Source organism: Aotus nancymaae, unplaced genomic scaffold, assembly GCF_030222135.1.
Source record: "Aotus nancymaae isolate 86718 unplaced genomic scaffold, 86718_ANA_hifiasm-v0.15.2.pri h1tg000020l, whole genome shotgun sequence".
NCBI classification, from domain to species: Eukaryota; Metazoa; Chordata; class Mammalia; order Primates; family Aotidae; genus Aotus; species Aotus nancymaae.
In genome coordinates, this window is record NW_026988432.1 from 45475637 (window position 1) to 45501332 (window position 25696).

Genomic DNA, 25696 nt, shown 5'->3' on the forward strand with positions numbered 1-25696 from the left:
AAGTGTAGTCTTTTTTCACGTAATTTGTCACTATTCTAGTAACATTAAACTATATCTCCAATGGAAGTGGGGTCAATTAGCGTCATTCTTTTCATGCTAATTTTCAAGTAACTGTTTTTTTTTTTTTTTTTTCCCAAAGCCATCTGGCTGTCCCATCTAGCTGGTGGAAATGACATAGTTAGTATTCTTTGGGGAAGAAAGAAGCCATTCATCCTGCCCGTGACCCTTTTGCAACATGATAGAAACAACCTATGAGTCCCTGTCACGCTTGATATACACCTGAGTGAGGGAATTCAAGTCTTCATTTAGAAGCCTAAATTTACTTTTCCAAGGAAGCTCAACTGAAAAATGGCAATCATCAGGTGATTCTGATCAGTTTGGGTACACAAGATAACAATTTGATATGAACTAGCACATTTCCATTGGACTGTGTATTCATTGGAATTCCCAGTGCTAAGAAGACTAGCTAGGTCAATTCTTGTGGCTAAGGCAAGAGATTAGTACAAAAGACATATTATGGTGGCAGTGTAGACTAGCAGAAAGAGAACCAGACTAGCCAATTTTTAACTCTGCCATTGATCGATGAATTACTTCTCAGCCTCAGTTTAAGCATCTATGGAAAAGGAGGGCTTTGGATCATACAATAGGGATATTTTGAGCTTCTGTGGTTTCAGTGGTTTGTACGTTAGTACTCTTAATTTTGAGATGATTGAATTCATTTTGAGGATTTAAAATACAGTAAAAAAATGAAAACAAATCTTTACGAGCGTTTACTATGTTCAAAGTGCATTCTTGTAATTTTACAGAAACTCTGTGAAGTAGAAGCTGTTATTATCTTCATAATAATAGTCCAGAGAGGTTCAGAGAGATTAAGTAACTTGCCCCAAACCATAAAGCTAGTAAGTCAGGAAACGGGGATTTGAACTCAAGTATGTAGTTTATCTCCAAAGCCTGAACTCTTAACCATTAACTTAAATGCACAAAAAAGACAAAACAGAAACATTTTAAAGTTTAACTTTTGTTAATCATTAAAATATAACATAGAATTATTTTTGATTGATTAATAGATGGAATGAGATTTTAAAAATTTCTCTTAGCTCCTTCAGTTGCGGTGTTTTTTTTTCTATTTTTTGGAATCTTTAATAGGTTTTTTTAGCTTGACAACTCATTCTCTATATTCATGAACATTTCCTGACTTGTTCCTTCAGTGGAGATACCCTTTTCTAGCCAGAGCTGGCAAAACAAGGCAATTGCATGCATTGGCTTGTTTGAGAGGCCCTGGGTGAGCCTTTGTTGCATAAAGTAGAAGGTCCGCTGTTGTCTTGGTAGCATATGCCTTCATTATAAGTTTGCCTCTTTGAAAGAATATTCAAAGACCAGCTCAAAGAGTACATTTCCAGGATCCAAGAGAATGTATGTAGAAAGAATGGCAAGTTAGAAAATCCACTTAGATATCAGATAGTTAGCAGCCACAAAATATGTTCTGAGGAAAAATTCATAGCAATTTATAACAGCTGAGAAAAAGATGAAGGTGGCTGTTGTCAGAAGTTACTAGACTAAGGATTTATTTATTGCACGCTTTTTACTAATTAAACGTTGGGGATGTCAGGCCTGGTTGAAAATAATTAAAGTCAGGTCAAATAAGGTTTTTTCACTATACCTTACCTAAAGAAATTTAGGTGAAAAATCTAGGTGATTATTATTGTTATTTTCTAAAATAATAAAGCTAGATAGCAGAATTTTTAAATGCAGAAAGTTTGTGTCTGCAACGAGAGCACTATGCATTAATGTCTGGTCCATAGATTTGATAATGGAAAGACTCTGCTTTAGCTATGCCAAGCCATGAGCTTACCTGAGGTAAGAGTGTGGGGGTGTGTGTGTTTTGTTTAAGTTAGAACCGTATAAATCTTATTGCCAATAGAAGTCAGTTGAACATGAGAAGACATGACTGAAGTTAATCTCATATTTTATGTTTAAATACTCATTTTTGACTTAGTAACAATGTCTCCTTGCAGGATTGAAAATCATGTCATTATGCCATTTAAATAAGTACAGGATTACCTGATTCTTTACTGCTTTATAATCAAGAAAGTTCTTTGCAATCCTTCTTTTGATTAAGAAAGAACATAAATACTTCTGCCTTCTGGGAAAATGAGGACACACACATTATTTCAATATCAACATTTTGCTTATGTTATCACCATTTGATTCTCTGTGAAATTCACTGTTTGCTAACTTAATGATGAATTCTGCACACAGAAAACATCAGAGATGTTCTGAGGCATAAAAGTGAAATTGTAGTGGTACCATGTTCTTCAAGAGAATAAAAGTAGAAATGGAGCTAATTTCAAGGAGTAAACAATTTGTAGTTGTTAAAATATGTTCTTTTCCACAGGTCATGGAAACACTGAGCTGGAAGGACTTGTTTAAGGTAATCATTTTAGCTCTAGATACATTTCATACAACCTCTTCTAAATAGTGTTTTATCAAAGCAACTCTTAGGGAGTTTACTGAAAAAGAGATTCCAAGTAGTTTTCTTTAGTATTTATGACATCAGTTGTAATTGTACAAAACTGCGTTTTAATTTTGTATTAAAATACAAAAATTGTAATTTAAATTCAGCTAAATACTTGTTTCAGCAATTTAGGCTTTTGGCTCATTCTTATTGGTTATTGATTATGGAAGAGACCTGGTCACTGACCCCTGAAAGAAGAACCTCCACATGTACTTCAAAATAGCAGCAAATCATGTATTAGCATTCTCTCTTACTTTGTCACTCTCTCTCTTCCTCCCACACACACATACGCCTACATTATATTACTTCCTTAATCTTTAAAATTACATCTAGACTTCTAATTCTTTTTATATTTTTCATTTTCTTTGTATTATTTCTAATTTTTAATGTTCTACTCAAATCTTAGAGCTGCAAGTGAACAGATTTTTCTGAGAGTAATAGTTATTATTTCCAGGTAACTATAGATAAACTTTTACATTTGTGTCATGCACTGTGCAACCTTGAGAAAGTACTTTGCTTCTCTGAGTCTCTGTTTCCATGCCTGTAATCTAAGGATTACTCTAGAATTGAATTAGAGTATGTAGCTCTCTTGGCCACCTGGCAACCCTCACCAACGTCTCTTTTCTTCTTCTGATAACTGCATCCATTTGTACTTGTTCTTCAGACATTATCCTCAAGTTTTAACTAGATCTCTATTGGGTCTATTTTTTTTTTTGTGTGTGTGTGTTTACAAAAATGAATCTAATTGTGGAAGAAAAAGAAAGTAAAGACATCACCAGAGAATGGCTGATGTATTTGGCCACGGAGGGAATCTCAGCACACTCTGGACAGCAAAGCAGGAGGAGTCTCAATGTTCATCATGGAAAACATGTGTGGCTTCTGGTCCCTGGGATTTAAATGATTGTTTGTCCTCTCATCTTATCAATTATCCCTTTTAGGTAAAACCATCTCATACTATGTTATTGAAGGCTGCTAAACCATCTAATCTCTAATCCAGTATTCCTCTTTGTAGACCCAGAAAAAGAAATGAGACAACCTGGAAATGCAAGAATAAGAAGGAATCTTAACTTTTACTCGTTTCTGAATTGTTAGTTGCATTGAAAATAGTCAGTTGAATGTGTTCCCTTCACACTCTTACCTCATGTATGAAGGTCCTCAAGTTAAACTAAACCAATTTTGTCATTTGTGTTCCTTGAACTTTGGGGTTTTATCTACATGACTGTCGTTTTCCTGGAATTGATTCGAAACATTTGAGTTAAGCCAACTACCAGTCTTCACTCAGTATTTGCTTTAATCCAGTTTTTTTCTTCCCATACTCCATCTCTAAGCCTCATCGTCCAGATTTAAGAAGGAGGAAGTTTAGCCAGAAGATAGTTCTGAAGGGTTGGAGGTACTTATTTTGTGGCATCTTTTAAAAGAAGGCATAAGGACTTCAGCATTTACAGAGAAACAGTTCCATGTCTAGGGCCGATAGCTTCCACCAGTGACATGGTACACGTTTTTCATCAGGCTAGATTGTAAACATTATCTTCTGTTTACTCCAACGTTTCTCTCCAAGTTATCTTAGAATGTCACAACTTTGGAATGTCACAATTATTTCTCAGTTACTTGAGAGACAGCTGCAACTTATAAAATAGACAGTAAATGACTTAAAGCATCCAGTTAGTAAAGTCTTTCTGCCCTGACCTCATCCAGCACTCTCTCCCGCAATCTGTCCACCTGAAGTCACTCCAAATCTTGAGATACTTCCTTCCTGCCTGGAAGAGGCAGAAAAGGAATCAGCTAGAAAAAAATAACTAAAATACTGATAAAAATACATATGTGAGTCATTTTATATCAGGGGGTCCCCAACCCCACCTCACCCCCACCTCCAGCGGTACCAGTCCATCGCCTCTTAGGAACCAGGCTATAGCAGGAGGTGAGCTGCAGCCAAGTGAGCAATCCAGCTTGAGCTCCGCCTCCTGTCAGATCAGCAGTGGCATTAGATTCTCACAGGAGCACAAACCCTGCTGTGAATTGTGCATGTGAGGGATCTAGGTTGCCTGCTCCTTATGAGAATCTAATGCCTGATGATCTGAGGTGGAACAGTTTCATCCCGAAACCATCCCCGCCAACATCTGTGGAAAAATTGTCTTCCACAAAGCTGGTCCCTGGTGTCAGAAAGGTTTGGGACTGCTGTTTTATAATCATATTTCTTAATAACTATTAATATAGAGAGTAGTTCAACTTTTACTTACAAATGTATTGCTGGTTTTATTATAACAATGTTACACTGTTTATGGTTTAATACATATGGTTCAAAATTTATAATATATCAAGTAGTACAGTTTTAAAATTTTCTGCTTAAAACAAGTTTTGTGTTCAAAATACGGTTACATTTTACATGGCAAATCAATGTTTAAGTCATCCTAAAGACTGTTATAATTTTTGAAATTTAAAAACACATGTAATTTCAATTTCTCTCTTATATAACCTTTACTACTATAGCATGGTTTCCTCTGCAGTTTAACAATGCAGCAAAATTCCCATTTCATGGTAAGTTGGGTTTTAAGAGGCAAGATTAAAATGCTTTGAGGATCCTGAATATACCTTTGCACTTCAAATAAGAGTTATGGTTATTAATTTAACCCTCACACATACGCAGAGGCACAAGTCAACTGCATGTGCAATAGATCCCAGAGTGAGCCACTGTTGAGAAGCAAGGGGAGCAGCAGGAAGAGCAGTGTAACCTCCTCAGGACTTACCCAGCAGCTGAACAGGCACACTGTTCTAGCTCCTCCCACCTAAGACAGGCACGTTGAAAGCCCTGGTGCAGCAGCTCCCCAGTCTGTGGAAGCGCAGGCTGCCTGCACTTCTACAGCTGCTCTAGCACCTGTGTTCTTGTAGTCAGGGTACCAGGGAGAGGGAGGAGCAGTAGGGTGGGGGGTATTTAGGGGACCTCGTTCCTTTAGGACCACACCGTTCTAGGTGAAAACACAAACACTTGATTACTTTACATTCCATTTGAAAAAACAAATTTAGGTTTTGAATATGGCAAAAAAAATAAGAAAGGAAAATATAAAACTCTGTATTTTATATACACTAAGGAAAAATGGAGGTTGATAATGATCTCGTGACCAGTTAAGACAATGTCAGTAAGGAGGTGAGGTAGGGTGCTTTCTATGGGCTAAAGGGTGAATATCGTGAATGACCAGAAATGACTCGAAGAGCTGGATTACTATCATGGTAGCAGGCATGAAGTAATATATCTAAACCTTTGCTAACCTAACATTATTACCCTTAAGCCTTATTACCCTCAAACCTTAAATGGCTGTAGCTGTTCGATTTAAAAGCAAGGCTTAAAAAAATAGAGGTTACTCATAATCCCCTTTCTGTATCCCTTTTTGACTTGAAAATTATTTCAACTACTTTTCTGAAATGCTGCTTATAATACATATTCACAGATTGCCCCATGTGTTATTCTAGTCATCGGCCCTTTTTGCATATTAAAAAAAGCCATGTTTTGTATTCCTACAAAATCTGCAGACATTGTTAACATAATACGCGTCACTATACATCATATGTATGCTACATCTACTCAGTGACATTTAAAAAATCAGGAGCTATTTTCAAGACTAACACAGGATCTGTTACTGCGATGTGTGTAGGAAGGAGCTCAGTGTAAAATATTTTCTTTGGATAGATCCTTTCAAAGTGATTAAAACACACAAAATACTATTTATACTATACTAAACTTTCTTAAATGTTCTATGATATTTCTATTTCAAAATTATCTTACTGTGGAATATGTGAAATATAGATGCAGCAAATTTAACGCATAAGCTTATACCCCTTAGCTTGAGCAAAAGACACACGTATGGTCTCCCAGCACCAAGAAGATGGAAGAAACTCAACTGCAACAATTTCCCTTGTTCCAAGCAGCTCCAAATGCTTTAGCAAATACCTTGTGATTCTTACATCATTATCAATGATTTAAGAAAAGGCAACGGAGACAAGAATCAGCGCTCCTGACTCCAGGCGCTTAATCCACTAAACCATGCTGCATTTAAAAACGATAAACACCTTCTTTTGGCAGTGGAAAAATAGAAGCTTAAGAATGTTTAGGAAAATTTCCTGGCGAATATGATCTTAAGGATTTTGAAAAACTTTAAGATTTACTACAATTTGAATAGTACTTGAGAATTAGCGTGACAACATACCACTTTTGGGGTATGAGTTGATGAGAGAAACTGACAAGTGCCAAATTATTAGCTCAATAAAGTGAGCTTTGCTGTGCTCTTTTGAATAATTTAGTCCAAAGATCCAGATTTGGTCAGTGTGCTATTCCAGTTCATTCTGGTCATATTAGACGGGAGCAAGGATCTTCTGTACACAGCATAGTGCGTGACCCTCGTAGCTGCGTTGGGCCAGCTAGGTTGCCAGGAACACTGGAAATGGGACAGATCACCCTTTCTGTCACTATCACATTTTGTGTGAGAAGTGGATCAAAGCCTGCAGTGGAAGGTTGCACGAGGGAACCAGAAGCCGAGTAAGTTTCCGTTACCAAATAGTTACCAGGCTGCAGAGGGTCAGGGATGGAAACAGCTGGTTGGACAGACCCAGAGGCAGACAAAGCAGAAGCTCCTTGACTTCCTGACAAAGTCTGGCACTTAACAAATCCTAGCTGCTGAACTTCTTTGGAATGGCCACAGGATTCAGTTCCATAACCCCTGTCTTTAGAGGGTGGCTGAACTTGTTTGCCTTCGTTATCAATACCAAGGCTTATCTCTGCAAGTTTTTTAAATTTGGGGCCAAGTGAGTCCAAGAAGCTGTCATCCAGGTCATCAGCAATAAAACTGCAGCAGCCCACGGAGCCCACGGGAGAACCAGTGGCATCTGCGCCTTCATTATCATAGATCAACAAGCAGTCATTTGCTTCCTGGCCATCGTCTTCCTCCGCACAGGCAAACGCTTTCTAAGATGGAGAAAAAGTGGAAAAAAAATGAATTTTAAGAAAGATTCAATTGAGAAATATAATACTGTTTGTCGAACTTGTTTAGATTTTAAGTGCCCAAATTAGGTAATCCACAGAAGTAAAGGACACTGTCTATTAACAATCTTGTTCAAAAAATTATCTGGTGTTTGGATAATAGTATGGTTGACATTACCTCAAAATTGGGCTAGAATGTTTGCTAGATTCTATAAACCTTGTGGGAGTCTGATCTGTGACTGTTACACACATCCCAACTAGAAATATCCCAAGAGTCGTCATCCCAAACAGCTCCTCCCTTTCTCCTCTGGCCCCGTAATCTTTCTTCAAACACAGTGTCACCCTTTGTCTGCTTGGATACTAGGTCAGACCCCGGCACTTACCTGTATCGATACCAAACTCAATGTTTGATCCATTCTAACCATGCCTCTCTGCCCACTGATCTTTGGTTATCAAATGAGAGGCAAGCATCCTACCTTTCAAAGTCTTCTCCGTTTTCGTACCCATGTTCCTTTTCTGTTCTATGCTTCCTGACAAGTCATTCCTCCCATCACTGATCTTCCCTCCTATTCCTTTTTCCTCCTTTTTGGGGGCGTCATTAATTCAGTGGTTCTTCAACTTTTTTAGACCCAGGCTCCTTTGATAATGTGAATACTATAACCCTCTCTCAGGAAAATATACACACAGGTATTTGATGATATAGGAAATACAAAATGAACTGCTTTGTATTTTTTTTTTGAGACAGAGTCTCGATTTTGTCACCCAGATTGGAGTGCAGTGGCTTGATCTTGGCTCACTGCAGGCTCTGCCTCCTGGGTTCAAGTGAGCCTCCTGCCTCAGCCTCCTGAGTAGCTGGGACTATAAGCGCCTGCTACCACGCCCGGCTAATTTTTGTATTTTTAGTAAAGATGGGATTTCACCATATTGGCCAGGCTGGTCTCGAACTCCTGACCTCATTATACACCCACCTTGGACTCCCAAAGTGCTGGGATTACAGATGTATTTTTTTTTTTTTTTTTTTTTTTGAGATGGAGTCTCTCTCTGTCCAGGCTGGAGCTCAGTGGCGTGATCTCGGCTCACTACAACCTCCACCTCCCAGGTTCAAGTGATTCTCCTGCCTCAGCCTCCCAAGTAACTGGGACTACAGGCACGTGCCACCACGCCTGGCTAATTTTTTGTGTTTTTAGTAGAGATGGGGTTTCACTGTTAGCCAGGATGGTCTCCATCTCTTGACCTCGTAAAGTGCTGGGGTTACAGGTGTGAGCCACTGCCCTCAGCCAAGCTGCTTTGTGTTCTTAAAGAAGATGCTGGAAAGTCTCACATAAAAGAGATTTGCTCTCGGTTGTTTGTCCAGTTGGAGGAATGAGATGCTACTTGCTATATGCGCTCATGTTAAGGTTATCTACTCATTCTTCTTTTATTTTTAATTTGTTTATTTTACAGACAAGGTCTCACTCTGTCACCCAGGCTGGAGTGCAATGGCACCATCATAGCTCACTGCAGCCTCCACTTTCTGGGTACAAGCAATCCTCCTGCCTCAGCTTCCTGAGTAGCTGCAGGCATGCACCACTATGCCTGGCTCCCATTCTTCTTTGGATCAGTTACCCAATTTTGACAGCCACTTTAGGTTATCTGTATTGTTTTGGCAAAACAAAACAAAACAAAACAAAAACAAACAAATCATTTTTTTCTTACATTTTAACAAGGTGTAAATAGAAAGAACGGCAAAACTGAAGTATTTAAACAAATAAAAAGATCTCTAATGTAAATAAGACAACAAAGTCACAACATTTTTTACCAAATTACCTGGGAAAAGTAGGAGTCCAGAAAATTCATGTTTATTGCCCCTTCAGCATACTCCTTATTGGTTCCTCCCGTGGAATGCCTAGTTCTCATAGTTCCAGACTGCCCCGAGGAACAGACGACAAGTCCAGTGGCTGCTCCGAACCCTGCAGCAGCTCCTGACACTGTCCCTGCTGCAAAGCCTGCGGCACTTCCGGATCCGTTAGCTGCTCCAAGCTTAGTGGTCATTTCCATTCCTGAAGCGCCTTCCGCCACTGTCCCTCTGGCATACGTATTTGTACAAACTTCTAAAAACAAGGGCGAGTATTCTGTAATATCTTACACTGTTATTTGTTGCACTTTTATAAAACAGGTCTTGGGTGTCTATAAGGAAGTCACCATGTAAGCAAGTAAGTGGGAGAAAATACAATGATCTGACTAGAGGTGATAACATCCCACAGTGTGTCATGTACGAGCCATAGAGGAGGGTGTACAAACAGGTGAAGAAGCTCTAAATGTATACTAATTTTAAGTGTACAAAGAAACAAGACTTTCAATGACAACACCTAGAAACAGAAAAGACAGGATATTCAGTACACAGCTATGGGAAGCTTCTAATGCAATGCTTGTTTGTTTTCATGAAAAAACAGTATAATTAAGCAGTCATATGGGCTCAATATGGAAAATATATGTTTCCAAAGAGGAAACATACATAATGCAATCATGCAAATTTGCGTGCCTTGGTACCTAAAGAAAATTTAACAAATCATGACTATTTGTTAGCTCTACATTACGCTTTAATGGAAAGCTATTTTTTCTAGATAATTCTTTATATAGTTCTTGGCATGTAATTCAAATGGGAAAAACAGGTAAGGATTGGAGCATCTGATAAAGGAAGACAGCTATATATTTGGGGAAATCTCTTGCAGACTGTGCAGGATGGACACTTGAAAACAATCTAAGTATGGAATTAAGCAAAATTTTAATATTAGGTGTTAAGTGCTATCGTTCTTTTAGTTCACTGAGTAGTTGTGGCACTCAGATAACATTAATGAAATCACCACTTGGTAAAATCAAAGAAATATTCACCTGTATGACAACATAATTGATCATGTCCTATTATGACTGAATGCAGGAATTAGTAATTGAACTGAAATCAGGATGCTGTTAGTTCTGGGGAAGGATGAAGGGAACAGGATCAAGGATGTGCACATGAGACTTTAACTGAGAATATGACCCATGTTTGGAATAGACAAAGCTGGGTGGTGGATACATAGATGTTTGTTGTGTTTTCCTTTACATTTTTTATATGTGTGAAGTCTTTCCTAAAGACGTTCCAATTTTTTGTCTTTCCAATTAAAAAATTAGGAATTGATTGCTTGAGAACTATACTTCAATAAAGTTTGGAAAAAGTATGACAAATCTTTAGATATTTAGAATGGTGGCATCCATGGATAAATTAACTTGTTGAAGCCAGACATGTCAGGGAATTGACTAATATACAAATATTAAAACAGCTTTTTGCCATTTTAGTGGTAACAGCTCCTGAGATGTGCACACAGATGCAAATTATGAAGAAGATCATTTTAAACACTTCTTATTTTTGAATATTTCTCACTTAACTCACCATTGCTTTCAAAAATTTGATGTCCACTTACCAGAACTTTCCATGAAATCAGCTCCATTGGCTGTTATAGGAGGCACACAAATATTTGTTATTTCCTGTAAAACATGTGAAAAATAGATGCATTTAAAAGTGAACAGATTTCAGAGCAGTATAGTGAAATGTGACCCTTTGCAAATGATAACATTACAAGAAGTACAAATTCTTGCAGGAATAACCATTTTTATGATTTGACATCTGAAGAGTCTGAAGAGCTAAAATCCTAAAAGCCTCCATCTATTCAGCACTGACTCTCAAACTGAAGGTCAAGATATCTCTTATTTTTATATCCCTTTGCCTCTTTTCCTATCTCAGTATAAATCAAACATTTTCTCTATGTATTGAAATAAATAATTCATGAATTGGATGCTTACCTTGTCTTCAGGATGGGCTCCTTCAATTCCCCACTGATGAATTGTTCCTTCTGAGCCATCAGGAACTGGGATAAAACCACCTGTCACTCCCCCAGTAGAACCTGCCCCACAGTCACAGGTCAACAGCAGAAGAGGGGCCACTAGTAAAAAACAAAACAAAACATCAGAACACTTGACTCATTTAGGAACTATTTAACATGACAATTGTCAGAAATGTTACAAAGAAAATACAATATCTCAAACACTTGTAGAAAATTCCTAATGAAAACCAAAATTAGTTTCTACAAATAAAACTTGGTAAAGTAAGCACACTAAAATTTCATGTGATTATGAAACTGAAGGAGACAGATCAGATCATTTCTCTCTTTTTTTTGTATATTGTCTTAAAATAGGCACTGATGTATGAGGAAAGTGGCTGTTTGGCTCCTCAATCCTTTTCCTTAATACATTTTTATAATTATTGCATTTATTTGCACATCTGGGCTATGTATATTGTGTCAGGTGAATACACACATGAATATATGACCTGAATGGTCCTGATTTTAGGTGGGAATGATAATGTTTTGGTAATCTAGTCTCTAATTATCTCTTAGTAAACAGTAATTAACCAGAAAACTCCCTCAGTAACTAGGGCGATAGCTTATAAATGGCTATCAATGCATTCTTAATTATGATTTAAGAATTTGAGCTTGGAGGGGCTCTTCTGCCAGTGTAAATATCTTTCTGTGTACATCCTTGGCAATAAAGACTAATGTCATTCTCATGTTAGCTGACCAACAGAGAAATACTCATTCTTGAAAGCAGATGTTTCCCACACTGTTGTCAGTGGCCCCACTGCCACCTCTGGCCAGCCAAGGCCACCTGAATCTTAATGTTTCAATCTTTACTTAGAGGCAGCTTAGTGAGGGATTTAAGCACACAACCTCTGGAGTTAGATTCCAGGGTTTAAATTTTGGCTGTACCACTTAACAGCTGTGTAATGTTGGGCATGTGATATCATCTTTCTTTGCTCAGTAAACTCATCTATAAAACGGGGGAATAAATAGTATTGGCATCATAGGTTGTTGTGAGGATTGAATTAATATAGGTAGAGGCTCCACTCCTTATTACTATTGCATTAGGGTTTAAGTTTCCACATATGAATTTTTGGGGGTACACGCGCATTCAGACTATAGCAATTAATCTCCCAATCCTGTCCAGGGGCCACTGTAACGCACCACACACTTGTCCTTTCTTTTCTAGTCACAGCTCTAAATCTGACCTTCGTCATCTCTCTTGAACTCTTACAATACCTATTAAGTGTTCTTTCCTTTCTAATTTACGGTACCCACTGTTGACAGGGTTGTCTTTCTAAAATACAAATATGACCAAATCAGTCCTTTAAATACTTTAAGCAGCTTCTCTTTCTCATAGCATAAAGTACAAACACCGCAGCATGTGTGTGTAGCCCTTTCACATTACTTCCAATGCATTCTCTGCTTCTCCTTCACTTTCCACAATTTCCCCATGCTTTAGCCTTCCAAGGCTGTATGATTCCTAAAACACAAAATACTAAGTGTTTTCTGGCCTTGGCTGATGCTGTCAATTTTTGGAAACACGTTTTCCAATTTTATACTGATTATATTCTAATCATTCTCCAAAAAGCTCAATTGAATGATTTCTCTGTTCTGTGAAATCTTCTGTAATTACCCCTTTGTAGTAATTTCTATTATAGCTTTATCATGGTATGTTTTTCCCCCTATAGTTAGACATGCACGGAAACCAAAATCAAGTTTCCTTTCCAGCTAGAAGCTGGCATAGTAACTGACACAGAGGTACTTAAAAATTTTTGGTTGTTAAACTTGATTAATATGATATTGAAAAACCAAACCTCTGAGTGTCAATTTCAGCTCTTAAACTAAATGATGTATGGTAACTTTAGAACAGTAAATGCTTTTGGAGAATAAGGAAGGGAAAAATACAGCATGTGTGGCAATTAGCTGTATCTGTAGCAATTTATTTCTTTTTTAAAAAAGAGACCTGAACAAATATGACAAAACATTAAAACCTGTTCAGTCTAAGTGATGGCTACATGCATAATTGTCTACACATTTTCTCTACCTTTTGTGGTTTTAAAATATTTTATTAAAACAATTAATGAAGAGGTTAAAGTAGAATTAATAATCATACAAATTAATTTTTAACTCTAAAAGTCTGCGATTTTGTTTTTGTTATTGTTGTTTTAAGGAGCAGAGAGTTTAGTAGTCAATGAAGAAGGCAGAAGGAAGAGGCTCCCCTGTACAGAGACAGAGGGAGGGGGGCTCCACAGCCGAAAAGGGGAGCTCCCAGGTCTGCAATTTTTATAATAAAGAAAATAATTTATGAATTTAGCAAGGATTTCTCTTGTTTATATAAGAATTTGTCAGGAAGTTCTTTTAAACAGAGATTTCTTATCAAAATACTATTTGATTCACAAGATTTTGATTCAAATACAACTTTTCAGATACCCATCTATTGAATAAATTTTACCTTTATTGAAAAAGGATACTTACGTGTAGTTTTCCTAAATGTATTTAATAAACTTAGTCATATTAAATGTGACGGTCTTAAAGTGGGTGCGTATTCAGATGGTAATCTATTTTGAGGAAATGCTAGATGAAGCAATAACTTCTTAGAATGTATACTATTTTAATGTGTATTATCAAGCTCAAAGCCTATGATACCCAATTTATATTTCCCTAAGTTTATTTGACTCCTGTTCTCTTTTTATCTTAGAATCTCATGAGATGAAATGAATCCATATTTCTGAATTCTGAAGTCTGGGAAGTCCAATATCAAGGTGTCAGAATCTGACAAAGGCCTTTGAGCTTCATCATCCCATGGTGGAAGGTGGAAGGACAAGAGCACATCAGAGCAAGTGGGGGCTGAACTCACCCTTATTACAACTCACTCTCATGGTAACAAACCCACTCTCATGGTAACGCTATTAATCCAGGCGTGAGGACAGAGCCCTCGTGACCTCATTACCTCTTACAGGTCTCACCTGTAATAGAACATCTTAGCAAGTGCCACACTCATGGATAAAGCCATAATTTTGACCACAAACATTGCTAGCAGTGTGTAGAAAGTCTTCAGGATTTGCTGTTCTCTCGATTATCTTGTGCTGTGTTCTAAATGTCTGATATTATAACTTGGGTTGTTATATGAATATCGATTGTTAGCAAGCATCATGTTACACATTTCAGATTCTTTCTGAAAATGTCATCTCTCCCTAGTTTACCTATAAAACATCAGAGAATGTTCTTTCTCCATTGCACAGCTGAGCAGGGCAGCATGGAAGCCTTCGCAAATGAGGGCACCCAGTCCAACAGAGAAGGAAACATTGGTTACTCACACAGCAGCAGCAGGAGACCGAGGAGCAGCAGGCCAATGGCGGCAGGACCCAGCCTCCCTGGGAATGACCTGCGACCCCTGGTCCCAGGGTCTACGGTGGGGTTAAAAGTTCCACAGGTGCCTCTGTTGTCACACTGACAGACTTCCAGTGTCAAGCTGTCTGGCATGTCACAACGATTGTTCTGACTGTCTGTAAGTACCAGGGAGATGTGGTACACTCCAGGAGCTATCTGTTCCTGGGCTTTGAGGAGGGCTGAGGTACCTGTGGAGAAAGAATCATGCAAATCAACATTTAGGATGAGGTGTCTGTTTCAATCTGTTTTGTGTTGCTATAACATAATATCACAGTCTGAAATTCATAAAGAAAACATTTATTTCTCACAGTTCCGAAGGCTGGGAAGTCCAATATCAAGGTGTCGGAATCTGACAAAGCCCTTTGAGTTTCGTCATCCCATGGTGGAAGGTGGAAGGACAAGACAGCAAGAGAGCAAGTGGGGGCTGAACTCACCCTTATTACAACTCACTCTTACTGTAACAAACCTACTCCCATAGTAATGCTATTAATCCATGCATGAGGACAGAGCCCTCATAACCTCATTACGTCTTACAGATCTCACCTCTCAACACTGTTGCATTGAGGATTAAGTTTTCGACACATGAACTTTGGAAGACATATTCCAACCACAGCAGTGTCTTATGCCTTTCCTACTTATTTTCGTTAGCAGAGTTAGATTTGCCACAAATAACAGGGTTAATAATAGAGTGAGGCTGGAGCAGTGATGAGGGCTATAAGGGGTTTAAGTGGGTGAATCTGTCTACACCTGCCTCCTTGTCCTCTCTGTCCCAGGTAGGCCCATTGTTCTCCCCCAGGAAACTCAGTTCTACTCTGCTTTTCCCACTAAAGAAGATGGGTGACGTCACATAAATGTCACTCACATAAATGTTAAGCCTCTTCTGGGGCTTAACCACTCTCTCATAGGCCTGTACCAGTCCTAGGACTTGTGTGGCCCGCTGAGAACATGTATTCCTGACTCTGTGTTCTTGCGTTTTACTTATCAAGACTTTCAACTTTGGCTTCTACTACCTCAACTGCTCTTCCTGGTTCTTAGCCCATGAGCTGCAGGTCTATGATATGGGATTTCCTTGTGGTGATGGCCTATTGCCTATCTGAGTCCTGAGCAGAGACTGGTCTCTATCTCCTATTGCTAGGTTGCCCTTTTCTAAGCGGACCCCACAACAGTTCTTGTAAGGTTCAGCATTGCATTTCTTGAATCCTTTTTGATCCCACCATACTCTTTGACATTGTGCCTTGCCTACGTAGTCCAACCACTGCTGCCTTGCCCAGCCACACCTGGACAAGTGTGTCTTGTGCTACATCCTGGCCCTCTTTGATCTTTCTTTGGCAGCCTCTTCATTGGCCATATAGCTGGTAAACTCATTTGGAGCAAAATGCTACATGCAGTTTGGAGATAGATCTTTATGCCAGAATTGTGAGGCTCCAAAGGAAGATGGCCATAGAGAACAAGATCTTTCTTGTAACTGTGGCAGTGGCTGCTACTTAGGACTAAGGGTCACCATCATGCACATTCATGAAAGTAAGCAAGGCTGGTTCAAGGAAAGAGCTAGGGGAAATTGAGTTTACAAAGGATTTGGTCTCATTGTCACTGTAAAATCCAGAAAGGATGGAGACTTTTATAAGTCTAATGTCTATTTCTGTGACACTTCTGCAAAGCACAGACAATGGACAATGAGTATGATAAAGGTTAGGAATGAGAAAGGATGAATTAGCTTCTCCCTGTTGGCTAATGGCTTTATACATTTCAGTCCACTATGCTCTCAGGTTTCCTGACTAGTGACAGTGTAAGCGGTATTCCCTGTGAGCCTTGAGCAGGCTGACTTCTTCATGCTACGTGTTTGCTCATAGACTGCTCCATTAGAACAAGTTTATATATTTAGTGTTTAGAAATCTAAACAGCTCTGTGATAAATAGATGCCTGACTTTTTTTTTTTTTTTTTTTGAGATGGAGTTTTCACTCTTGTTGCCCAGGCTGGAGTGCAGTGGCACGATCTCAGCTCATTGCAACCTCCATCTCCTGGGTTTAAGTCATTCTCCTGCCTCAGGAGATTGACTAGGATTATAGGCTCCCACCACCACACCTAGCTAATTGTGGTATTTTTAGTAGAGATGGGGTTTCACCATATTGGCCAGGCTGGTCTAGAACTCCTGACCTCAGGTGATCTTCCCGCCGTGGCCTCCCAAAGTACTGAGATTACAGGTGTGAGCCACCATGCCCCACCTAGCTGCTTGACGCTAATCTTTTTTTGGGTGCGCTACAGAAGTAGAAATAAACAGATTTAAAATGTTAAAATATCAAATGTAGAAATAAACAGATTTAAAATGTTAAAATATCAAATGAACACTAAAAAGGATCCAAAATAAAATATTAAATGGTGCTAACATCATATCATTCCTTTTCTCTTCTGAAAAGAGAAATAATTCACAAGGCTACAACCACATCTTCATTGCAGAGAACTTTTCCAGTTACTTTTGGAAGGACCTGCTCTTAAATGATCTTCCTTATCCTTCTGAAAATGTAAAGGAGCAGTTTGCATTTGTAGAAGCAACTTTACTGTTACGCACCATTGAGGGTTGTGATACTCCATACGGCAGGCAACTTTACAGGTTGATCTTCCAGTGAAAATGTATAGGGGCCAGTGTATCTATTATTTGGTATTCTAGCAGAGACAACCACGGAAGGTGAGGAACTGCAAAGTTCATCTTTCTCGAGGACAGCTGTTGGACAATTGTCACTGAAACCGGGTACTGTAACATACACGGTGCCTGTAGAAGTTTTACCTGTGTATTCTGTAAGAATAACGTTTTAGAGTTAAAGAAATGTATAGGACAAAGTTTTACAAAGAAGGAGAATCTTTTACATTTCTCTTTTCTTCAGCCAACTGAGTGTGTCTTCTCATGAAATACTATATTATTCTCAGAAATAAAAAAAGTCATCCTATTTTGAATCTTGTAAAAAGCAAATGGAAATTTACCAAATAAGCTGATGTTTCTAATTATAATTAATTGAAAATTAATTTATCATGCTTGAACCCAAGATCAGTAAGATGATGAATTCATCAATTTCAAATGAAATCAGCATGAAAATAATAACTTTCTTAAATAGGTTGATTTCACTTGTAATCAATGTGTAAATGGTTGTTGCTTCTAAAGCACACATTTTTTATTTGGAATAAAAAATTATATATTTTTATTACTCAAGATGTAAATGTTTATTAAATAAAAATTTTAAATGCTGAAAATAATGAAATAAAAATCTTTCTGTGGTGGCATTATGAGTCATTTCTGTTGTTACCCTTACTTTTTTTTCCTGTTTTCCCAAATGGCAATCTTTTTAGTATTTTTTTTGGGGGGGTATGTTTTTTATTACCTTGAACATAAATTAATTTTATACTTGGGGAAACACATACCACACAATGAATATTATTTTAAAACATTTCAGAAGAGGAAATTGCATTGTTCAATGATATAAGTACATAAGGTCTTTATAGGTACCTCACAAAAGCACCTCACATTCAAGTTGAGTTTCCCTGATGGGCTTTGTCTATGAATCCTTATCCATCCCCTCAAACTCAGAAATTCCTGTCGATCAAAAAATTTCTGCCTCAATCACAGCAAACCATAGGGACCGAACACAGAATTTGCTGGTTCAAACTCCACTGAGAAGTTGGAACTCTTAGTTTTCTCTCTGGGATTCAGCTACCTCAGACTTGAAGCCCAATACTCCTAAGATAATTCTCTCTCTACTGGTAAAGATAATATGTTGAATAATCATAATCATCTATGCATAAAGAAACATCAATTACAATAACATTTCTCTAAAATGATTCAAATATTTTTCTTACCATCTATGGCCAGAACCTCAGCTGTGATTGTTTTGTTAACTATGAAAGTAGAATCTCGATCCATATTTCTGACAAATTTGATTTGAGCAGTTTTTGAATCAATCATTAGGTAACCACCATCATTTCGTCCCATGACGTATCTGTTTTATAATATAAAAAAAAATACTTTTCTTTCAAATGTGGAATGTTACATATTCAATGAAAATGACTCATTTTATATTTAGTAGATTCATATTTAATGTACATTGACATTGAAATATGCTTTTATAAAAAGCAACAGAAAATTAACATAGCATGGGTGAGCCATATTTCATAATTCTTAAGCATATATTATCTGAGTTTTCCAATTCTGCTGTGCCTAATAAAATAAAATTCCCATGTCCTCGCTCTGTATAACATAGCAATTATTTTGCATGGTGATGTTATATTTTAGGCATATATGTCTTTGTATGTGCTGATTTATATGATTAAAACATGTTCTCGTGGTGCACTTCTACCTCTTTGAAAGACTCAACTGTAAGTTTCCCTGAGACACGTTCCCAATTTCTGTTGATAAGCTAAGGCATTCCTAGCTTGGTTTCCACTGTAACTTATGCATATGTTATCTTTGCTTATAGTACAGTTAGATGATCACCTAATGATTTAGCTAAATGTCACTTCTTGTGTTACGCAGTTTCTGGTTTTTATCAATGTTATATCTCTATTCTTGACACATAACAGTTTATGCATTATGTTGTGATAGCTTACAGATTAAAACCTCATCAAGAAATAAGATATTATAAGTAAAAATAGTCTTACTTGACATTTGAGGCAGCTTTGCCAGTGTCCTCATCGATGGCTTGATATGTTCCCAGGATATAATCCACCAATTTTTTGCTACTTATGCCCTTTTGCACAGTAAATGTCTTGGAAGCAGGACGGAATGCAACTCCTTCTCTTACATTTATTACCTGAATTGTGACTGGGGTTGATTGAACTCGGTATTGAGAGATTACTGACTGGTGAAATTCAGCTTTGTTTTTGACAGCAATACTAAGTTTCACGTTTTGTAGTTGTTCATAATCTAGAGCCTGGAGAAAAAATAAAATTGGAAGGCAGTTTCACAAAAATAGACTCCCGCAACCCAGTAGATGATGACAACACACTATACAAGATGCTGTGAATGAATCCTTTTGTTTTTAGATAGCAAAACAGCTTCAGAAATTATTGCAATGTTGAGATAGAGGAAGCTTTAGGATTCTTAACTCATGAGACCTCAATTTGGTAATGATATTTACAAAGCAGGGTTCCTCTTTCAGACTAGCAAGACATCATCATAGTCTCTTTAGGCTATGAGGTGCAGTAGAAAGAACCCCCAAATTGCTATGGTAACATGGTTTGAATCCTGGTTCTGCTGCTTAATAGCTGTGTGAATCAGGGTACAATATTCAGTTTCTCCGATCCTCAACTCTCCATTTCTAAACAAAAAAAGCCTTAACTCATCAGGCTGTATTGAGGACTAAACAAATCAAGCCCCCTAATACATTCTTATAACTGGCAGTTATGGTCATTCACAGAATCTTCATTGGATTTATGTGCAATGGTGTCTTTCCTGACTTTAAAAATTCCTAGGTGGGAAAGGCAAACGGTCTTCATGATCTTCTTGGTTGGCTAATAGGACCCTGCAAAGCAGTGAGTGGGTGGCCTAGCAACTTTTTGTAGACCCATTTTCAGAAGGTCTTGCATGAGAGCTATTTGTTTGACCCCCTTAGTGAGGTGGCCCAAATCAAGACCAGAGGAATCTCAGGATGGCTCTCCTTCATTCACTAGTAAATTTTCTTGAGAGTGATGAGATAAGAAAATGCTTATATTAGTTACATCTGTATACCACTAAAAATGATTCAGGTAAGAGATCTGGATTTACATTTTAACATTGCAATGACTGGCTTTGTGCGCTCAAGCATTTTCCAGTGAAGTGGAAGAGAAAGATCTCTAAACAGGGAACTGTAATACAAGGAGTAACAGGCAAAAGAGATGATAGGGTCTGTGTGTGAAAGCAAGGGAATAATTCTACTTAGGAGAGTTAGAAAGAGTTCCTGAGAGGTATTCGTCTAAGCTGGGTGTTGAAGGATGCTGGGAAGTTATCCAGGCACAGGTGAAAGTAGTTACAGGCTGAATACAGATGGCGACTCACCTTGTGAATTTCATCTTAAAGGGCTAGCAGCTAGCAACCCTGGCTGACAGTAGAGTCACCTGAGGAGCCTTAAGGACCCACTGCTGCCTAGCCTTCTCCAATGGTTCCTATACCTTCACTGTCAAGGAAAAGTTGCAGGTGACTTGAGTTGGTTATTAGGGTTGAGGGCCAACTTCATAGCCAGTGTAGAGCCAGGGACGGTTTTAAAGAGAATACTAAGTGATCCAAATTGTTTTTAAGAAAAATGTGGTGAACTGGTAAGAATGAGAACAGTCAATAGAGACTAGAGGTAGGGACATCTATTAGGAGGGGCTGAAATTGTCTAAGAGAAGAGAGGCAAAGCCAGGCCAGGGCATAGGCAGCGAGAAGGTAGAGGGTCAGACTTCAAGGACAATTTCTAAGGACGTTGTGAGGTGCCATGATTTAAGGGTAAGGCCCACATTTCTAGTTTGGAAGACTGAATGACACTGATGCAAGAGACAGAGAATAGCTCACTCCCAGGCATTGCTGGGAGTTTATAACAAAACCCTTGCAAGTAGGGATGGCTGTGGCACTTGCCTTGAAGAGAAGAGTAACAAAGAACTGTATGTACAGCTTTCAGCAGCCCCCTTGTCAAGGGATTATTACGGTCTGTCACTCAACTGGATTTAAGGTTTAAATAAAAACACTTCCATGGAATCCAAAATGTTGTACCAAGGGTCGCATGTGGTGGCTCATGCCTGTAATCCCAGCACTTTGGGAGGCTGAGGTGGATGGATCACTTGAAGTCAGGAGTTTGAGAGCAGCCTGGTCAATATGGCAAAACCCCATTTCTACTAAAAATATAAAAATTAGCCAGGCGTGGTGTCACACACCTGTGGTCCCAGCTACTCAGGAGGCTGAGGCAGGAGGATCACTGGAACCTGGGAGGTGAAGGCTGCAGTGAGCCGAGATCACACTACTGCACTCCTGCCTGGGTGATAGAGTGAGACCCTGTCTCAAAAAAAAAAAAAAAAAAAAAATCAACAACAAAAAACCAAAAAACAAAAAACAAAACAAAATAAAAAAAAACAAAGTGCTTACCAAGGAATGGGCCCAGGTCACACTCCCAGTTAAGGAGTCTGTCATAGCCAAGCATATTAAAAGTAAGCTTTACTCAATTATTTATCTTTTATTTTGCAGATTTTGTTTATACATTCCCATTTTCTAGGAAGAGTTGCAATTTTTTCTTTATTGACTATAGCTAATCCATGTAAAACACACTGACAAATTGGCAAGCCAAAATTCCATCTATTCTTATCGTGTCCTAACTTCAGTCTGATTGTTGTGAATGAGAATAAGTCAAGAAATGTGTTTTGCTTTCTTGTGCTTAAAGTATGCATACCCATAATATTTTACTATGTGCTTAAAGTATACATAACATAATAGTGTGTTTGTGTTTACTATAGGAAGTTCAACAGCTTAGAAGGAATTCAAGATGTTAAGAAAGGTTGTCCTCAGCTAATGCGGCTGTGTGGGACTAAAATAATTCAATCTACTTTTATATATTTTCTATAATGAAGTGATATTATTAATAAATATAGTTTATCTGTAGAAATGATAGTTTTGGTTAATACATAATTTTTTTTTTAACCAGTGAAGAGAAATCAGACCTTACCTTCACCACTTTCAGGATGCCTTCATTAGTTCTGGGATCAGTTTCTATTTCAAACCAATTTCCTTCATTCCCAGAGGTAAAGAAATACACGGCAAGCCAATTATCTGTGTATTCTTCATCCCAATCTGTTACTTGAAATCGAAGTAATTCAGAACTTAGAGTATTTTCTTCAATACGTGCTGAATACTGAAAAGGCGAGAAGCAGAATTAAAGTTCAATGCTAGGTTTTACATGAAGGGATTATGTTTCTTCTAAATGGTAATCCTTGTTTCTCAAATTATGTATTTCCTCCTTCTGATTACTGACTTCTTATGTTTTAAAGGAAGCACACATTTTTAAAGACAAGTGCAGAGAACTTAAATAAAAGCCAACAGGCAAGTACTAAATTAGGATTTCAAAGTATTAAATATATATATATATATATATATATATATATATATATATATAAATGATTCTTTAAGGTGCAGTGGGTGTACCTGAGACTCTTTAAGTATTGGGAAGTTATCATTGACATCTTTCACTTTAATATTACATTCGCATTGAGTTGATAGTCCTTCTCCATCTTTGTCTGCACCACTCACAACCAGACGATAGCTGCTAGTTTGCTAAATTCGGATAAAAAAGTAAAGAAAAATAATTAACCTCTAGGAATTATAAACGGAAACTCTTTGATTCCTATGGGTAAGGAGGTAGAAATATTTAAGTTTATGTAGAAGACATTTGTGGGGTTCTGAATGGTTAGGTGGAGATCTTTAAAAGGCTAGGGCAGATTTTCTGTTTCGTGAGCTTTTTATGGAATACTTAGAGCAAAAACGGCAATGAGTAGGGTCGGAATAATAAGCTCACTTATGGAGCTTCCCTGTTAGTCTATGGGGAAAGTCATTCGTACAAAAATAATATGGAGTCTGATGGGGTAGCCTGCGGTAATGGAGATAGAAGGTGGAGGTGGTAGGTAATAAGGGGCATTGGAGAGGAAGGGGATTCTTTAGTGCTCTGGGAGCAGGGATAAAATGAAAAGAAGTCAGGAGAAAAGGTGTGGTATAAAAGAAGGCTTTATTCCAGACACTAATTTCTCCCTTCACTGAAGACACTTGCTTTTCCTCCCTCACATGAGGAGTTAGTCCACGTATGTCAATGTCTTTTTCCACTGCCCCTGTTTAACTCCCATTGGCATGTTCAGGGTACAACTGATTCTGCAGGTGCTGGCTACACACCTCACCTCACCAGAATCATACTCAAAAATGCAAACAATTTCCCTGGATTAGCGCAGTTAAGTACTGGGGACCTCCTTTCTTTTTTTATTTTCAGGTAACATGGAGTCACCTCTCTTGGTTTTCTTACAATCAAACCCTTCATTATCAAATGTTCCCCCAAGTGCTTTGCTATACCTCTCGGTCGAGAGAATTGGTCAAAGTACGGACTTCCCCAGTGTTTCTGCTTAGGAGGAACATGGGTGTGCCTGCTGGTTCCTGAGACACAATTTTGAAGGCAATTTTAGAATTCAAGTGGTTTGGTTCGTCTGCATCTGTGGCATTTAGTATCATCACCAGTGAGTCTAGGAATACAGGAAAATGTTTGTTAAAGAATATGTAAGGATTGACATTATGTTTACTTTAAATATTCAACACAAATTCACATTGATGCCTATTTTTTAATATCTTAAAATCATCTATATGTTCAAAAAAATGCATATCACTTCTGATACCTCTTTCCGTCTCTCCCAACCAGGTGGAATTGTGCTTCCTTCTATAAAAACCCTTCGGTTCTCTCTAAGCTTTAACTTTGTTAAGATTGAGGCTATATTCTATCTGAATTTTCTCCCTTGAAAGATTGTCATAATTCTCCCCTTTCCACAAATTATCTAAGTAATGTGAGTTTGTCTCTGTCCCTTATAACCTAAAAGAGCCCAGCTGATGCATTCAGACTACCCAAGGCTGCCTGTTTAGCTCCGTGACTGCCAAACACTCATGTAAATTGTATACATAGAAAAAGATACTATTGACCTGATAACAAGACTATAACCTAAAAATACAATGGTAGTTAATAACTAGCTCAAATATACATTTCAGAAAACAAGATCCAGATTTATCTTAATGTATATTATTTTTCAAAACAACTGATTAAACTAAGAGAATTAATTAGTTTATAAGAATAACATACTATAGTGATACTTGTATTTGAAAATAGATAAATTGAAAGTGGTAGGTACTGTAAAAGACTTACTTGAGGCACTATTTTCTTCAATTTCACCCACGAAAATGCTCTGTGAAAATACTGGAGGATTATCATTAATATCCAAAATTTTAACCGTCAGTATAAGTGGTCTCTCTACATCTAGTCCTTGTGCATTTAGAGCCCGACATGTGATCTAGGAACAGAGGGAAAATGTGGATTATTACTTTGCAATCTTGGTTTTCATACTATTAAAACTTATAGAATAGGCAGAGTGCATTGGCTTATGCCTGTAATCCCAACACTTTCAGAGGCCGAGGCAGGTGGATCAGGAAGTCAGAAGTTCGAGACCAGCCTGGCCAACATGGTGAAAACCCATCTCTACTAAAAATACAAAAATTAGCTGGGTGTAGTGGCGGGTGCCTGTAATCTCAACTACCCAAGAGGTTGAGACAGGAAAATCGTTTAAACCCGGGAGGCAGAGGTTTCAGTGAGCCAAGATCGTGCCACTGCACTCTAGCCTGATGACAGAGTGAGACTCCATCTCAAAACAAAAACAAAACAAAACAAAAAAACCCTCAACAACTTGTAGAAATAAGGTCTCTGTTGGCATATACATAACTTTTGTACAAAGAAGAAATGTTTCCCCAAATCGTAGACAAAATAGAAAAAGGTGCCTGCTCTGGGCAGACCAGTTGGGCAAGTTGCCCCTTCCTCCAGTCTAATGCTGTCTCATGGCAAGCTGAAGCATTTGGCCTGCAAGATTTCAGCCCTCACTTGTGCACCCTCTGCTGTGTTCCCTCAAGTGAGGCTCTGTGGAGGGACTAATACTGTTATTTGCTGGTGGACTGATCCATGTGTCTAACTCTCCTCTAAATTTACCAGTAGATAAGTGTCACTTTCTAAAGTGATGATATACAAGGAGAAGGTACCCCAATGTTGAGGACCCAAACTTACCAGGAAGCTTGGAGTTTCCTCTCGATCAACTATAGCTGTTATGTTAATATCTCCAGTGTTTTTGTCAACAACAAAGATTCCAAAAGGTGGCTGATCAATTCCCACTCCAGAGATGCGGTAGGTAATTTTCTGGGTTGCTTGGTAATCTGAAGTAATCTACAG

General features: G+C 38.1%; 1 protein-coding gene across 1 annotated transcript in view; it reads right to left on the bottom strand.

Moving 5' to 3' along the window:
* Nucleotides 1–6761: 6761 nt before the first annotated feature.
* The window catches only part of DSG3 (desmoglein 3), a 29315-nt gene continuing 10380 nt past the window's right edge, over nucleotides 6762–25696 (bottom strand). The window contains exons 4-16 of the mRNA XM_064378987.1: nucleotides 25535–25690; nucleotides 24629–24773; nucleotides 23794–23960; nucleotides 22882–23010; nucleotides 22406–22591; nucleotides 19395–19666; nucleotides 18597–18736; nucleotides 17317–17541; nucleotides 14677–14937; nucleotides 11304–11443; nucleotides 10925–10988; nucleotides 9291–9574; nucleotides 6762–7469 (exon numbers count right to left, since the gene is read on the bottom strand). Of these exons, the coding sequence (XP_064235057.1) occupies nucleotides 6855–7469; nucleotides 9291–9574; nucleotides 10925–10988; nucleotides 11304–11443; nucleotides 14677–14937; nucleotides 17317–17541; nucleotides 18597–18736; nucleotides 19395–19666; nucleotides 22406–22591; nucleotides 22882–23010; nucleotides 23794–23960; nucleotides 24629–24773; nucleotides 25535–25690 (2784 nt within the window). The 3' untranslated portion in view covers nucleotides 6762–6854. The remainder of the gene's footprint in view (nucleotides 7470–9290; nucleotides 9575–10924; nucleotides 10989–11303; nucleotides 11444–14676; nucleotides 14938–17316; nucleotides 17542–18596; nucleotides 18737–19394; nucleotides 19667–22405; nucleotides 22592–22881; nucleotides 23011–23793; nucleotides 23961–24628; nucleotides 24774–25534; nucleotides 25691–25696) is intronic.